This window comes from Humulus lupulus, chromosome 2 (genome assembly GCF_963169125.1).
Source record: "Humulus lupulus chromosome 2, drHumLupu1.1, whole genome shotgun sequence".
NCBI lineage: Eukaryota > Viridiplantae > Streptophyta > Magnoliopsida > Rosales > Cannabaceae > Humulus > Humulus lupulus.
Genome location: NC_084794.1, coordinates 47,306,763 through 47,324,653, shown reverse-complemented (window position 1 = coordinate 47,324,653; position 17,891 = coordinate 47,306,763). Strand labels below are relative to the sequence as shown.

The following is a 17,891-nucleotide window of genomic DNA, read 5'->3' as shown; positions in this document are numbered from 1 at the left end:
TTGTGCGTGAAAAAACCAGTAAACAATTTCAGGTAACCAAAATTTCGATATATGTATTATATAGATTCTGCTTATTACAAATAAATTGGGTGCCATACTTATTTCAGTTTGGTTTATTATCAGGAGAAAGATTGAGAAAAAAAAAACACTCATTGCTTACTTAGCTGTTACATCTCTGATATTGATGAATTATAGTTTTAATGCTTTTGGTATCTATAATCATGGTGTTCACTATAAACAGTAGCAGGTTTAATTTTCATTAAAGTTGTATTTAGCAAAAGAAGTTCATTATTCTTTTGCACTTGCTGCTAAGGTTGTTTATAGTACATATTAAGTTATGCTTTCCCTTGTATTTAAAAATTGAATTGAGTATATATATAAATGTATATATTTGAGCAATAGTTACACTGTCATTTAAAACTTGAACTGAATATATATATATTCTATTTAATATATATATATATAGATAATTTTGAGTGCATAAATAGAATAAAAAATAAGAAGAAATTTCTGGCTACAGAGAAGAAATGACACAGAGGTTATAGGCATCACTAGCCTATAAATTAACACAGAGTCAATTTTATTAAGGGGCAAAAAAAAATCTTACCATAGAAGTGTTACCATTTAAATATTCTCTTTTTTTTTTTTTTTGTTTGTCAACCCTCAAGGAAATATATATTCTATTTCCATTTCCATCTGTATTTAATAACATATGCCACATAAAACCCAAAATGAAGTCTTAAGGAGGCTGCAATATTGACCACCATTCTAACTTGGTCAGCCCATTGTTCTCTACTAGTCATTTTTAAGGAAAAAGAAAAAATCAGAAAAATAGTAAGATCAAAATACTGGTGTCACATTTTATTATAATGATTCTTATTTCTGACCAAGTGTTATATGCCTCATCATTGTTTAATACTCCAACCATAGAATTGAAACCAACCAACCTAGTACAACATTCAACGTGACAGCTTACAACTCCAATGCCTTTTCTTTTATCCTCATATTTTCCTCCTTTTCTTACTTATCCCATGCATCAGATACCCTTAAACCTGGAGAGACTTTGTATAATTATGAAACCTTGGTTTCTTCTAATGGGGTGTTTGAGCTAGAATTCTTCAGTTCTGGTGATTCAAGCAATGAGTACATAGGAATCTGGTTTAAGAATGATAAGGACAAGAAGGCAGTTTGGGTTGCAAAAAGAGCAAGTCAACCAAGGGTGTAGTTTCTTTTGTCATGGCTTAGTCCTGATGATCCAGATAAAGGTTCTTTTTTTTAGGCTTTGACAGAGAAAACAAAACCCAGTTCAATATCTGGTTAGGTGAAAATGTTTATCAAGAGATTGGCTTTTGGGATGGACAAAAATTAAGATTATTCTTTGAAAGCTCTTCAGATAATCAACTTTAGTTATGTATCAAAAAAGAAGGAGACTTATCTTATTTTCAATAACAAAGAAAGCAATGTGTATTCATGGTTTGTCATGGCTCATAAAAATAAATCAGAAACACTAACAAAAATCCTCAAAAAGCAAAGAAAAACAAAATCCCAAAAGACAATAACAAGTACAGAAGAACAAAATAACAAAAAATACGTGGTTATTTGGCTTTATGAATTTCTTACTATTTGGCATTATGTCACTAAGCTTTTTGTTTTTCATATACTGTTGTTCAAGTATTACTTTGTTGTGGTTGAATGTGACTCAATTGCTACAACAAAATTACCTTTACAAAGCTTGTGATAGGTTGAGTTTGAAAGATCATTGAATGTATTCCTTGTTATTTGGCTATTTTTTCCTTTTCATAATAATGGTGTTGGCTTCTATTCTGCATTCCTGGTTGCAGATTGGTGCAATTATGCTATTTGTAATTTATGTATAAATTTTATTCAGCATATAATGTTCACCAGGATGGATGTCAACATATTTTATGAAAATCTACTTTGAAATTTGAAAGCAAATGTAACTTGAGGGAGGCATTGGATAAGTAAGATATTTTTTTCTTAGTGTTATGGAGTATATAATATTCTTATTCTAGAATAATGCATTATGCTATATCAGTCAATTAAAACTATTTCAGGTCTGATGAAATTAAGGCAGTAGAAATCCTTAGTAGTTTCTGCATAATCTTAGCAACATTAGATTGTCTTGGCTTGATATGCACATATGAAAGTTAAACTCTATTGGCCTCAAGAGCTGCATTGAGACTACAATTATGGTTAGTTTTTAGAATATCTTTATGCTCTAAATTTGAACTCTTGCAACCACAAACAAATTTCAGATTCCAAATTTATAATTGGCTTAATTGTATTCAAATTATGTGAGCAGTTTGTGATATGTTTTCATGAAACTTTTGTACTTTAAATGATTTATTTTTTTCCAATTCTCTTCTTGAAAATGTGTTTCTAAATTTATTTGACAAAGCTATTCAAGAGACACTATTATCACCATTCACAGTCCACCAACCATCCCATCCCTGTTCAGGAGGAGTTGTACTGTGTTTACTATTTCATTGCTAGAATACTGGTTCTGTATGTTTCTTTTACTGCTGGAGTGTTTACTGTTGGAGTGTTTATTACATACTCTTTTCTTTGCTGCCATAGTTACTGTTTTATTGCTAGAATACTGGTTTAGTTTTTTTGTTTTACTGCTGGAGTGTTTGGTATTTTGTATGTTCAATCGCTGGTTCATTTCTTATTTATTTTAGGCGATTAGCAATAAGTTTAAAGAGATGAGGAAGAAACAACTCCCACATACATGCAGCAGGAGAGGATATGCTTGAACAATGGATGACATGGTAAAAATTTAATAAATATTTTTGGTAGCTAAACATAAGAAAATATATGTTCTCTTTCTGAAAAATGTACTTGGATACAGAGTAGGGAAAGCTCAAAACCTGTAACAAGAGTTCAAGCTTTCTTAAAGACACACACAAAGAAGAATGGTGAACCTGTGAATGCACAAGTTGCTGAAGTTATTGTAAGTAATTTACCCTTTGTTTGTAGAAACATATGTATTTGTATGCACATAGACTTATTTAACTGTCAACTTGAAATGATTTATAGGAGAAGCTACAAGTTCTTGCAAATGAAAAAACCAGATTCATGCACAACACAGAATACTGTACAAGATGCTCTCACTATCATATTTGGTCCTGACAAGAATGGTAGATCATTAGCTAATGGGAGGGAAGTAACTAATACAAAGTTAGCTATTCTAAGAGCAAGAGATGACCATATTTCACAATTGGAATCAAGTCAATGTGAGATGAAGAATAAAATGTCTGAGATGATGAATCTTATTAATACTATTGCAAAAAGTGTAAACATTCAGGTAAATTAAATTAATTGACTTCTGTTTATTTTACTCTATTCATTGAAAATTATAAATGACTAAATTATTCTCAAACTTGTAGGGGTTTACTCAACCAAGTGAAGCGGAGTCACACATGCCTTCTCCTATGGTAACTACAATTTTAATTACCACCTATCATTTCACTTTTAATTTTTTAAGTATCCATATTATCTATAAATTAATATATGTTTTATCATGTAACAAAGTGTTAATAATCTGAAGTTCACTCCTGAAAACAATGCTTGCAATTTACTTGATTGGAATGGAAGTGGAGAAATTGTTGCAGAAGGTCGATGGTCTTCTAGTGATCCTTTATGTGAGGTGCATCATCTTCGTCTTGGGCCTAATGCAATGAGAGTTTGGGTTGATGTTGCTAAGAAACCTACTGCATATTTATGGAGACAAACATCACATATGAGTACAATTGAAGAAGCGGTTGGTTGCACTGTTGCTTGGCCTTCTAATAAAGTTACAATGAGGTAAAATTTCATGCAACTTAAAAATGATTTATAAATAGTACAACAAATCAGCTGTAGTAACTAATTATATCATCAAAATATATAGGAAATTAACATAATGGATGAAATTCAATTGTTTCTTGGTAGATATCTTTGGTACGTATCTTTGCATAAAATTAACTAATGAATGAACATGTGTTTTCAACTATTTTGGCTACATTTGTTTTCTTAATTTTATATATTTTTCACTCTTACAGGTGCACAACTAATGAATGAAGTGTAATATTTTGGAGGGACGCCCATGATCAACAAATTATGAATCAGTTTGTTTTAAAACTTTTGCTTATGTATTTTGTCTTGCAATATACTCGTACTTTTGGGATATTGATATTTTAGCTTTATGTAGCAAACATATTAAGAATATTTGAATTTATGTTAAGGTATAATTTTTAATGTGTTATATGTTTATCATTTGTTGCAATTATTCATATGTTAAAAAATAAAAAAATATAAAAGTTTTTGTTATGCCATGAAATTGTTCATATGACAATTAATAAATGTTAGGAAAATGATTAATGATAACAATAAAGAAACGCTATTAAAAGTAAGGATGATTACAAACAAAAAACGCTATGTCTGATTACTAATTACATTTTCAAAATGCTTTTACATATCTTTACATAACGTTTGAAAAATGCTATTAAAAGTAAGGATAATTACAAACATAAAACGCTACAACTGATAACTAATTACATTCTTAAAACGCTATTGTATATCTTTACTTAACAATTTAAAAACGCTATTCACAGTAAGTACGACTACAAACATAAAACGCTACGACTTATAATTAATTGCATTTTAAAAACGCTATTAAAAGTAAGTATTTTCAATTTAACATAATCAATGACTACATACATAAATGATATGACTGACATCTAATTATATTTTTAAAACGCTATTATATATCTTTCAATAGCATTTTTACATCACAATTTAAAAACGCTATGAAAAGGTCCAGACTTTTAATAACATGGGATAATATAGCGTTTGTAATAACGCTATCGTTTGTTAAAGACAGCGTTTTAAAAACGCTATGGAATGCAGTTTTTCTTGTAGTGGATTTTCCCGTAACTTTAGGGTATTGTAGCTTCCGACCTATTTTTGACCCAATTATATTATGAATTTCGAAAAATAGTATTTCTAAAAAGTTGTAAATAATTAAATTAGCTATCTAACCGTATAAAGATGGTCTAAATCGGAGTCCTACAACTCCAGTTATATTGATTTTACTACAGGTGAGTTTAGAGTTACGAGATTTAGGAAGTTAGAAGTTACGATTCTATTTTTTTTTTTTTAATTTTTAAAACAAGCTTTGACTCCATAGACTTCCCTCTGAACGATTTGGCCGAGTTCTAAGCCTTTGAGTGACGAATATTCAAATATTTCAATTAAATTCATTATTTTTATTCAAAGCCAAAAAGAAGATTTTTATTCCTAGAACTCTATAAATAGGACTTAGAACCGAGTCCTTCCATTCACTCTTCAGCTGTGATCAGACTCCAAGGTGCTAGTGAGACCTTAAGAGTGATAAACACTTGGATTGGGAAAAAGATTTGTCATTCTTAATCTTTATAAAATACTTGGGAAGTGAGGTTTAGTGTATTTCGGTATTGGAGTTAGACCAATCCATAGTTTAGTGTATTTCAGTATTAGAGTTAGACCAATCCATAAGGTCAACTAAGGAACTCGTATTCTTTAAGTCCAATTCTTTAAAACTCTTTAGTTTTTTTTAGTTCCTTTTATTCAGATCCTAACTTTCGTTATTGGTTCTTGATTAGGTTCTTGAAACTTATGTTCTTTCTTGGTAAGTTTCTTCTTGATGGTTTAGTTTTCACATTCATTCTTTATTCTTTAGAAATACTCACAATTTGTATTGTTGGTTTTAGGAGTGTTCCAAATCCCGTCCTTGTTCTCATATCCCGGTGTTGGTAAGGAAAATAGGATAGATTTTATTTGCTTATATGTTATGTTATGTTATATGTTTATGCTATGATATGTATATGTATGATATGTTTTAGTTCTTGGGTATATGTTTTGTTTAGATAACAAGCCCTATAAATTTATATAACTTGTTTAGATAACCAGCCCTGTAGAATTATGGGCATGTGATTGCCTAGCTAGCAAGCCCCAAGATGTATGATGGCCATTGTAATAGATGTTTTTGTAGCCATATGTTTTATAGTGTATGCTTATGATATATGATATATGTTTTAGATAGTCTTATGTTCTTTTATAGTATTTGATGTAGTCTTATGCTTATGTTTACGATGTATATTTTGTTTTTAGTAGATTTTCCTTGCTGGGCATTGGGCTCATTCCTTTATTTTAGTGTGATACATGAAAATGATTATGGAGGCGAAAGGATTCTTGGTAGCATGGCATGTGTGTTGAGGATGAATGGAATGGATGGGCTGCGTGTCGATCGAGGATGACGTTTATTTTAGTCTTTTGAAATATGTCTCTTTTGTAATTCCACATTCAGTTTTTTTGAACTTGTTTTTAAAGTTATGTTTTATGTTTTGTAAACAATGGGATCCCATACCATATCACATTTTATTTTACATTTTTAATATAGACATACTATTTCTTATATTTTGGATTTTCAATAAAGGCATGTTATTTCTTATGTTTGTATCGAAATAGTAGTTATGTCTAGTAGTTTTAATGATTCAAGGTCTTAGAAATAGTTGAGTCATTACATAAAATATGTGAACATAAATGTCAAGTGAAAATTTCTCAAATAAATAATAACTTATTTTCACTTTTAGTTGTTTAAATAATCTCAAAATCACTTAAACAACTTTTGTGTATTTTCTAAGAGTCTTTTAGATTCTTTTGAAAACACTAATTTTACATCCATTGATTTTCTCATCAAAATCAAAATGAAAATGTCAATTTTTTAAACACTTTAAATTAAAGAAAATAAACCCTCATTGATTTATTTAAACACTTTGATTTCTTATGTTTTTGTTTAAAATTATCTCTTCATTGAAATTAATTTAAACATAACACCATCTTTAACCAAAATGAATAAAGTTCTCTTTTATTCACCATTGGTGTAAAGATTCAAAATTGTTTCTCCAATTTTGAAATATCTCCTCATTGAATATTTAAGAATTATTGTCACTAAAAAATTCTCAAATATATTTAATTTGACCACACTCTAGACTATAAGTCTATTGAGCAATGTGCTATCTCAAGTTTTGGATCCACCTTAATCCATTTTTCTTGCAATAGCAAAACACAACCATTAAAAGATGTAACCCCCTTAGGTTCATCTTCTGTTATCTCATAAAATGAGATGCTCATCTTTTAAATGAAAATATTTTAAATTTTCAAATAATTCTTTTATTCACGAATCACATACTAACAATAATATAGGATAAAACCTATTAACATCTCACAAATATTTGCATGATTATATGTCAATATAATTTCACATAATTGTCAACACATATGACTTATATCATACTAACATGGCTCTTTATAAATATGTAAACATAAATTACAAATACACACACATATGATTTCATATTTTTATTGATTCACAAAATCAATATATTTATGCATGTCATATAAAACTCATAAAATTGTCATTCTAATAATTTATCATTATCACATAATAAGACAATTCTATAACATGTCATCATATTACCCAATAATCTACTAGATTATTTACACATTAGTTACATATAACAAAAATTCAACATATTAAATTATCTTCTAATCTAACCATTATATTTGAAAAAACAAAGGAGATTAGAAACCAATGAACCTCATTTATAAAATTTTATTCTTCTCAATTCTATCACTATATGAAAACCATTAGATCTTCTAAGAAAACAAAAGAAGAACATTACATTATCTTACCATTTTTTCAAAGTTGGATCCTCACAAGATCTCTATGGTTTCTCCATCCATTGAAAAGAAAAATAAGCTTTTGATTGTTAGAGAATATATTTTTATACTCAATGGAAATATGGAAAAACCAAAATACAACTCTATGCAAAAATACAATAGACAAGATAATATTGATTAAAGAAATATTACAACTCAATTGCTCAAAATACAAGTAAATAGAAAGATGTAGAAGAAAAATATTACAAACTCAAAACAATAATAATACAAGTAAATAAGATCAACAAGATCAAAAGAATGAAAATAAAACCAATAAAAAGAACAAACTCTCATACAACCAAAGTGTAGAGTAGTGGGGATCACCAACTTGAACAATGTTCAAAACTTTTGTCCAAAAGCTTATTTCCTCCTATTCTCTAAGCACTAAGGGATCTCTCTAGGAAATAGCTCTCTGGAATTATCAAGCATGTATGGTGTATTTCCAGCCACGTGCTTTGTGGATGGAAAATGGTGTGTCTTACAAGTGAGCATTAGGCTCATATTTATAGAGTTTTTGAAACACCCTTTGAATTTCAAATTCCACCAACCCCCATGGCTGTTACCAATGATTAATTGGATGTTTATGGAATTAAAATAGATATTTGGGAGTTACTTGGCTATTGGAAACGTTCAAAATTGGATAAAACTGAAGTTTGGAAAATGCTGTCAGCCACTTGGGCTGCAACCGACGATGTTTTTTGCCTCTTGGGCCACGGCCTGAAAAACTCAGGTCGTGGCCCAAGACGTTTTTTCAGCAACCAATTTTCCAAATTTTCCAAAACGTTCCAAATTCATTCCCACTTGATTTTGTAACTTCCATACACATTATGGGAGTTAAAATCACATCTCTAACAGCCATATCTATTATGGCTTTGAGAAATTCAAATCAAAATGTGTAATATCAGATCTACACATTATTGGGTAATATTTGGAAGTTACAAATTTGTGATTGAATTTGTAACACCAAATATGTTACATATTTGGATATTTCACATATATCTAAATAATGTAACTCTCTATTATATGTTACAATATGTGACACTATTTGTCACATTTATTTAATCTAAAACATTATATTATAAAATAATATAATATTACATTATATTATAAATAATATAACATTCCCCCACTAGATTAAATAATTTATCTATTGTAACACTTATTTAATCAATCAAACATTATATAGAATATAATAGTCACATAAATCAACTTTTTGAATCCTACGTACCCACACACGTCCTTGTGTGCTTGAGGATTGGTCTAGAAGATCAGGGTGTGAGATCTCAGAACACTAGATAGGAAGATCGTTGATTTATACAAAAATACTCAAGGACACTTGATAGGTACAATAGGTAATCCCTAATCTATTTGTATGTGATTTAATATTTATATATGTGTATTATCCTCGGTAGTATTAATATTTATTAAAATGGGTCCATATATTCCACTATGTATCTTTGATTTGATCATTTAACACCAACAATTGGTACCAGAACAGTCTATACATATATATATTAAATACTGTATGTATTTCCTGCATTTGTTATATGTATGTTGATATGTATATTGAATTGATGGATATTGATTGGTCAAATATGATGTGCAAGTATACACAATCGATTCGAGTAATAAAATAGTAAGTAAAGTATCATTCCCACAAGGACTATCAACCAATTACCAATAATTGCTTTTAAATTTCTATTTGGCTGTTAAAATTAAAATGAATAATTCTAACTATGAACACAATTTAAATAATTGTCATCAGAAAAATGAATCAACGGATTAAAAATCAATAATAAAAAGCCTAGGGAATTAATTTCATCAACTTTTCATTCTATTAATTTTACTAATCAGTTATAAATCTCTTCTTCCTATTCTAATAGCAATCCAACAAAAATCGATTCCTATTCTTTTTCAAGATATAAGATCTCAACCTATATGCAAGTTTCTACATCTCTGTGATAAACTTAAACATATAGCATGCATTAAGAATGGTAACCTAATTGCTACACAAGTCATACAGGTACGTTTTTCCAATATGTAACCTATGTCTAATAGCAATCCAACAAAAATCGATTCCTATTCTTTTTCAAGATATAAGATCTCAACCTATATGCAAGTTTCTACATCTCTGTGATAAACTTAAACATATAGCATGCATTAAGAATGGTAACCTAATTGCTACACAAGTCATACAGGTACGTTTTTCCAATATGTAACCTATGTCTATATAACGATAGCATATTCAATTCGCGTCTTTCGAATTTTGAATCAAAATCATAAATCAAGCAAATAGTGATCAAGTATATTTATTAGCATTAAGCAAACATCACATAGATTAGAATAAAGAAGAAGCATCAATAAACATCATAATAAAATTAAATAGAAATCCAAGTGACTACATTAACCCTTAGATAGAGGATTTAGCTCATATCAGACATAATAACCATAACATTCAAATAATTGTTCATAGATTATACCCTAAAGAACTAAGATGAAGAAGAAATCTAGAGAACAATAAACAGATAAAACAAGTAGTCTCCTTAGGATTTTTTTTTTCTACAGGAAACATCATAATGATGCTTAATGTAATGACCCAACTAATTCTAAGACTTTGGACCATTAAAACTACTAGACATAACCACTATTTTTGGGAAAACATACATAAGAAACATTCACAACTTTATTAAAAACTCTAAAGTAAATATTGAAATACATAAATGAGCGGTATGGGATCCCATTGTTATTAAATAAAACAACACTTTAAATTAAATGAAGTTGTTTACAAAACTAAATGCGGAAAATACACAAAAGAAAACATAATTTATAGAGACTAAAAATAACGTCGTCCTCGAATCATCACGCAGTCCATCAAATTACTTCTTCCTCAATACACAAGCCAAACTACCATGAATCCTTCCGCCGCCATGTCTATTTTCCTGCATCACATAAAAATAAATGAATGAGTCTAATGCCCAACAAGGAAAATCTACTAACACATATAACATAAACATAAGACAATATCAAACAATATACTACAAAACATACATCACAATTTTAACCCATGTCCATGGTAAACATTGGGGTTTGCTAGCTAAGCAACTATAAGCCTCAAAATACATTGAGGTTTGCTAGCTAAGCAACTATGAGCCCCAAGCAACATAAAAACATTGGGGTTTGCTAGCTAAGCAACTATAAGCCCCAAAAACATATTCATATATATATATATATAACATATCATAACATAACATATTATAGCATAATCATATAATAACATTCTGTTAGAATTTTATATGGACTAATATAATTACAAACATAATTCTATTATCACAATCATTTTCTAGAGTGCCTACGAATAGTTAAAGACCATAATGGGATGGTTTATATTAATCTAATTGCATTTGAAGCACATGGTAGCACCCTACAGACTATAGGTTGGCTCATTAAACCATAGTGCACCATATCTAATAATATAAGCTCAATAGGCCCAATATACCCCTTAGGGTAAGAAGGCATACGAGACATATATATAGAACATATATGTTGTTGGGTGAACATAAGCATGTGGTTTTGGTAAGGGTTGCTCTCCATAAGTTCTCTCTTGTATTGCGATTTTCTAATTTTGTTTGTGTAGATTGTGAGAGATTCAAAGATGAACATTGGAGACTCAATGTCAGGTATGTTTATCTCTATATATTCAATTCAATACCCTAAATAAAGTTTGATCTTGTAGCTTACATGAGCATGGTTTATTGTTATTGATTTCATAATTGATAATGTTATAATGCTCATATGTTAGAAATATTAACACATTCAGCATATAAAAATGTAGAGTCCAAGAACTTTACTTAGCTAGTTAGATAGTAGTGGTAGTAGTAGTAGTAGTAATAATAGCTAGTAGAAGTTATAGTATATTTATTACTGTGGATTTTGGTTCAAGCTGTGACTTAGTTGGACACTCATAGCAGCACTTATAGATTTTATCTATTTACTCAATTCAAATTAGGCTGAAAAAGTGTAATTACGTGTATAATATTTCAGCGTATGCCGATACAGCTCTAGGGGTGATATATATATATATATATATATTTGAGTTTTTAGAAATTGTGATTATTAATTTAAATTGTAAGCTTCAAATCAATCATTGGGAGGGTCAATGGTGCATGTGCAGGGGAAACCAATATGGTGATATGAACCAATCATATGAATAATATTTGTGGTAGATAGGGAACAAACTTACAATCAGAGTTAATCATAGGATTGATGAAATGTGCTCTGAGTTAATCATAGCATTGATTAACAATTCTCTTGCACACCACGATGACAGTCTTTGAGATATTTTATGGTTTCCTTGGAGTATTTTTGATAGAAAGTCCATCATATGGTGTTGTTCTGTAATTTTTTTCCCTTCTAATTTGTTGGCTGGCATAAAAGAATTTTTTGATAAATCAATTAATTTAACAATTAAATAATAAGGTTTAAAATTCATATAGTTTGTTGGTACTGTATTTAATAACATATATAACGTAAATAAGAATGAAAAGGTCAGGAGATTTGAGATTAGCTGTCTTGTAGATTTGACTTAAAATGGTAGCGATGCATTATCTTTACTTCTTCCATGGCAGTATGGCGCAATGATTTTTTATTATTCTGCTAGTATATTTATAACTATTACACACAGAAAAGAAAATTGACTATGTTTTGAAGATAGATTTTCTTTTACTTTTTCTTTTGCTATATAATAAATGGTCATCATCAACAATACCAAAGAACTCCATTGCCTCAATTGTAGCTTAGTTGTGTTTTAGTTTATATTGGGATGTAAAGCAAATAATTATCGCAATTACATGATAGCAAATTGAGAAATTTTGGGGTATGAATGGAATCAGGAAGCCACTGGGATGCATTGGAAGACATATAATATTAAGTAACACAACAGTTTGATTACTTAAACAACTTATAATTACTACTAGTTTGAGAGTATAAAAAGTAAATTTGGAAATTACTAGCTTAGATTACAGAAAACCATAGCATGTAACTAGTGTTATAAGGCAAAAAGTAGAAAACAACAGCTAACATAGCTATATAGAAACAACAACGTGAAGAACGAGCCATTAACAACTCATAAGAAATTATTTCTTATACATCTTGGCATAGGGATTATCCTCACTTGATTTGGTACGTTTCCCCCCACTTAATGCAGAGTCCACGTGAGAGAACATTGGAGCTTCAGCAGAAGGGATTATATCGTTGATCATCTTATCATTTCCTTTAGAGGCAGAAGATACATTGTGCTCAACTTCCATCACACTAACTATAGTAGAATCAATATGTGATGTGGATAAAGTATGGTAGTCTTCAACAACCTTTGCTTTACCCTTAGAAGATACATTTGTTTTAGTACAGCTTTGCACAATTGATACGGGTATAGTAGAATCAAAATGCCCAGAAGAGATAGGAAAGGAAGCATCTTTAGTTGCAGTCATACCCTTCGTTAATGCTACTGAACTTGGACCCACAGCTAGTATACCTTCATGTCTTTCATGGTAAAGAGGAGACTCCATAGAGGAAATAGGCATGACGTTCAAAAACTCGGTTCCACCCATAGAGGTTACCGTTGAAGTTGTATCATCTCCCATAAGGGTAACTGGGTGCATCATGAATAGGTTGGGTAAGAGCAGCAAAGAAAACTTCTGCAAAGACAAATAAAAAATATGTACAAGAGGTAAAAGGAAAACTAAACAAAATGAACCATGATAACATTTAAAGTAAATAAAACAAGGAACTAATCAACAGAAACTTAGAAAATGTACCATTTCCATCACATGAGTTTGAAGTATTAGCTTTATAGGCATCAAAAGTTGGCCCAATACCCATGGCATATCCAGTTGAAGGGGGACCAACATAGGTGTTGCTAACTGCTACTTAAATCATATAGGATGGAAACAATAAAAAAATTATAGCAACCAGTATAAAAAAAGAAAAAATGAGGAGTACAAATAAATATGATTAAATAAATAAAGGAAAAAAATTACTCATACAATTAAGTCACAGAAAGACAGTTCAAATTAATGAGGAGAGGTGAAAAAAAAAACTAAATAACGAGAAAAGAAAAAACGCAGATCTAAAGAGGCACAAGCCCAGGAGAAAAGTCGTTCAACCCCGTATTATTTATTTATTTTTGTTTATTGATTTGGTTTTCGAAACCTCTAATTGGAAATGTTGGGAGGATATGTGTTTGTTCTGAGAAAGATTTGTTTGCATTCGAAAGTAGTGGTTCTAATGCTTGGACAATTTGTTTGAATTATACATGTTATGCTGATATGGCTCCAGTTTATGGTGGAAAAGAAAAGGTACACGCCATTTTTCTTGATTTGTTCCTTGTAATTCAGGTTCATATATTCTCTCTCTCTGTCTATGTTTCTTGTAATGTTTTTTTTATCTTCTAGCTTGGGATCACTGCTACTTACTCTTCAATGTTGCCAAGAATCCATGTCGTTTTCTTATTATTGTTCCTGTTGGTTCCGTTGAATTCTATACATTGTCAACCGCCAGAGTTGCCCAACTACCCAAAGGATTCTTCTTTGTTTTCAGGTATGTAATATGTGAGGAGCCTAATTGAATGGAGGGTAGTTCCTGTTTCATACGACATGTCGTTTACCTTCATAATGAACAGAAAGAAAGTGAATGTGGGATTTACTGAGTTTCATACATTGTTGTCAATAAGCTTTTGGTTCTGAGTTTTGTTTTTTTCTTACTTTCTTTTCTTTTCTCCATATTCAAGCTGAAGCGGTGTCAAGAAAATTTGCACGCAGACTTTCGAAACCTCTAATTGGAAATGATGGGAGGATATATGTTTGTTCTGAGAAAGATTTGTTTGCATTCGAAAGTAATGGTTCTAATGCTTGGACAATTCGTTTGAATTATACATGTTATGCTGATATGGCTCCAGTTTATGGTGGAAAGGAAAAGGTACACGCCATTTTTCTTGATTTGTTCCTTGTAATTCAGGTTCATATATTCTCTCTCTTTCTCTGTCTCTGTCTATGTTTCTTGTAATGTTTTTTTATCCTCTTTTCATTCTCTACATTTAGATTTCAAGATTAGCAAAATATTCTATCTAGGGTTTCTCAAGTAGCTTATTTGATAGCATAGTTTTCTCTAGCATTGTTATGAGTGGTTATGAGTCATTATGAGCCATGAAAATTAAAAATCTTGCAAATATTGGCAGATATACGTGGCTGCAGAGAATAGAGTAATAGAAGTTAACTTATTAAAGATTGGAACTTCTGAACCAACTGCACAAGTTGCCCTTAGTTTTCAACCAGAAGATAAAGAAGGAAAACGTGAGATCATCGGATTCTCAGTTAGCACGTTGAGTTCCTCTATGTTTGTCAACATTAGGGGTCTGGGACTCTTCGCATACTCAACGCGTAGACAACTTCTGTGGAGTGCTGGACCTGTGCTCAATCAATTTGGCTACCGCCAGGGATGTAGGAAAAATGTCACGGAATGTTATTTCAACTCAATCCCAGTGATTGATCAATGTGAGGCTAGTATTTATGTAAGGTTCAACTAGTCCCTGACTTAAATCTTTGTTTCTTTCCTTTTTGTTCTAATTCATACCATTAGAGGAGCATACTGAGAGGGATACTAGTCTTATTTTGATCACATTGTACTTCTATTGCAGATTTCAAATACTGAGGGAGAGCTGTATTCACTGTCTACTAAGAGCCCTCACTTTTTGTGGATACATGACTTCAGTTCGTTTGACAAGGCTTTCACTGTCACTCCTGGAAATAATGGTCGCATATATGTTGTTGTGCCAGTCAGGTCTCTTCTGCTTGCTCTTGATGTTTCCACTGGAAATCTGCTGTGGCAAGGAATTATAGGGCCTTTAAGTTCAGTAGACTCTGCACCAGTTGTTGATACTAATGGTAACTTATTGATTTTCATGTGTGCTAACTGAGAAAATAAAAATGAAAAGAAAAAACCTGTTCTATTTCCTGATACTTACGCTCATTACAAAACCATCAATCATGTGATCTTGGTAAAGTTGGAGTTTTGTTAGAATGTATGTGGTTTGATCATCATAGTGCCTTCACTCACTCATCTTATACTTAAACTGTTTTAAAGGTTGGGTATCTATTGGCTCATTGGACGGATTCCTATATTCATTTTCGCCAAATGGGGTTCTTAAAAAATTCTCCAAATCAGTTGCAGCAGATTCTGTTATCCAAGTGAGTCCAGTCCTTGATTGCTCTGGCTATGCTTTATATTTATCTCAAACTGAAATGGAGGGAAAGATTAGCCGTACTATAGGTGATTATACTTATGTCTCAGCAATGAAACCAAGAAGTGTAGTCTTCACCCTATTTGTCCCAGCAACCGGATCCATCTACTGGTCTGAAAGATATCCTGGTAATGCAATAGTCATTTTTCATGTGCTTTTACTTAAAACTCTACATTGGCTCTAACCTGTTGGTTTTATAGGTGACTTCTCACCCCCATTGGCGAAGACTGACTTGGACCTTTATGTGCTGGATGAAAGGATTCTGCTTGCATTTTTTGCTGCTTCAAGTGAGAATCTATGATGAACTACACAATTGACTTGACCACTTTAGATTCATGAAAAAATTCAGCAGCTTTATGGTGATTTCATCTACATCTCTAGTGTACTGAAAAACTCAAATTCTTTTCTTTCTGATGCAGAGACTGGAAATCCATTGGCATGTCGAACCAGACGTGAGTAATCATTATTCTGTTTGCTTGCATGCTAAGCTATCTCACAAGCATTTCTGTGTAATGATTCATTAACTTTATGCAGATCAGAAGCTCATTTCTACTTGCTCCCAAGCTAGAACCAAGCTTCTCAGGCTTTACACAGGTAACTAAGTTTGAAACTATGAATTTGAACATCTTGTATAAATCACAAGATCTTGATCTTTGTAGTTCCTTAATTTTTTCTTTCAGGGAATGAGAGAGCAATATTCTTGTTTCTACTATTCGAATCAGTAATCTTGATAGCTTTAGCTGGACTAGTACGGTTTTGCTGCATATTTTGGAGGAAAAAGAAACTTCAAGGCCAACACCTTGGAAGATTTCTTGACAAAAGGGTAACCTTTTAATCCATGAGATTAAATCTGCTTTGAATAAACAAAAGAAAACATTGAAAACCCAATTCAGAATTCTTCACTCTTGATCATCTACTTGTGTTTTTCTTACCATCATTTCGGTCCTCACAGCGCTCTCTACTGCTCAAGAAGAAGTCCTTTGATAGAACCATTACAGAGCTCAAAACCAAAGCTGCAGAAGAAGCAGTGGCTAATAATAACAACAATGAAGTGCTTGAAAAGTTAGATGATTTGGTTAGAGAAAGGGAAGGAATAGAGAGGAAGCTTTTGACAACTTATAGTTTGGGGAGAGACAAAAACAGCTCAAGGTCAAACTCAAAGTCGAAGTCTCTACTTCCACTATTTGATTATGAAAAAACAAGGAGCTTATCTATTGAAGGGTCAAAGAAAGAGAGATTAACAATGTTTCATACATTGAGTGATACAACATCATCAACAATGGATGGAAGTGATGGTGAAGAAGAAGATGAAGAAACGAGCTCGGATTTCCATGAAGATGAGTTCTTAGAAAACATGATCACAAAGGGAAAGGAAAAAGTACTTGTTGATGAGGTTCAGAGCTCAAGTGATGAAGATGATGATGATGGTGGGACTTTGGAAAGAGAGATATGGAGAAGTCCTTCAGAGCCAGCCTCAAGCTCATTAGTTTGGAAAAAAAAATGGTAGTGGAAGCTTGTCATTGAAGAGGAGAAAGGCCTTGTCATCAACCAATTAGGGACTTCACTTAAGTGACGCATCTTTGTTTGAAATTAGAGAGTACTTGTAATAGTACGTAGAAGAAAGCAAATGTTATTAGTACAATTTTTTTGTAAAAAGTAATCATAAATCTTAAAAAAAAAAAAGACGAGGCCAATGTTAGTTGTTAAAAACTATTTAGGAGGCCATAAAAGTAATAAATATTAGGAAAAATTACATTTTACACGGTAATTTAAAAAAAAATTCGTTTTATACGGCAGATTAAATAAATTACAAAATTACGGTGTTCACCGTGTA

At 31.3% G+C, this 17,891-nt stretch overlaps 1 protein-coding gene across 1 annotated transcript; it reads left to right on the top strand.

The window, feature by feature from the left end:
- Positions 1-13,883: 13,883 nt before the first annotated feature.
- On the top strand, positions 13,884-17,770 carry LOC133817763 (protein GAMETE EXPRESSED 3). The gene is made up of 11 exons (XM_062250362.1): positions 13,884-14,117; positions 14,214-14,358; positions 14,549-14,736; positions 14,996-15,328; positions 15,455-15,701; positions 15,901-16,185; positions 16,258-16,344; positions 16,477-16,509; positions 16,592-16,651; positions 16,738-16,880; positions 17,010-17,770. The coding sequence occupies exons 1-11, from the start codon at positions 14,088-14,090 to the stop codon at positions 17,562-17,564; spliced, it is 2,106 nt and encodes a 701-aa protein (XP_062106346.1). The 5' UTR covers positions 13,884-14,087; the 3' UTR covers positions 17,565-17,770.
- Positions 17,771-17,891: the final 121 nt, after the last annotated feature.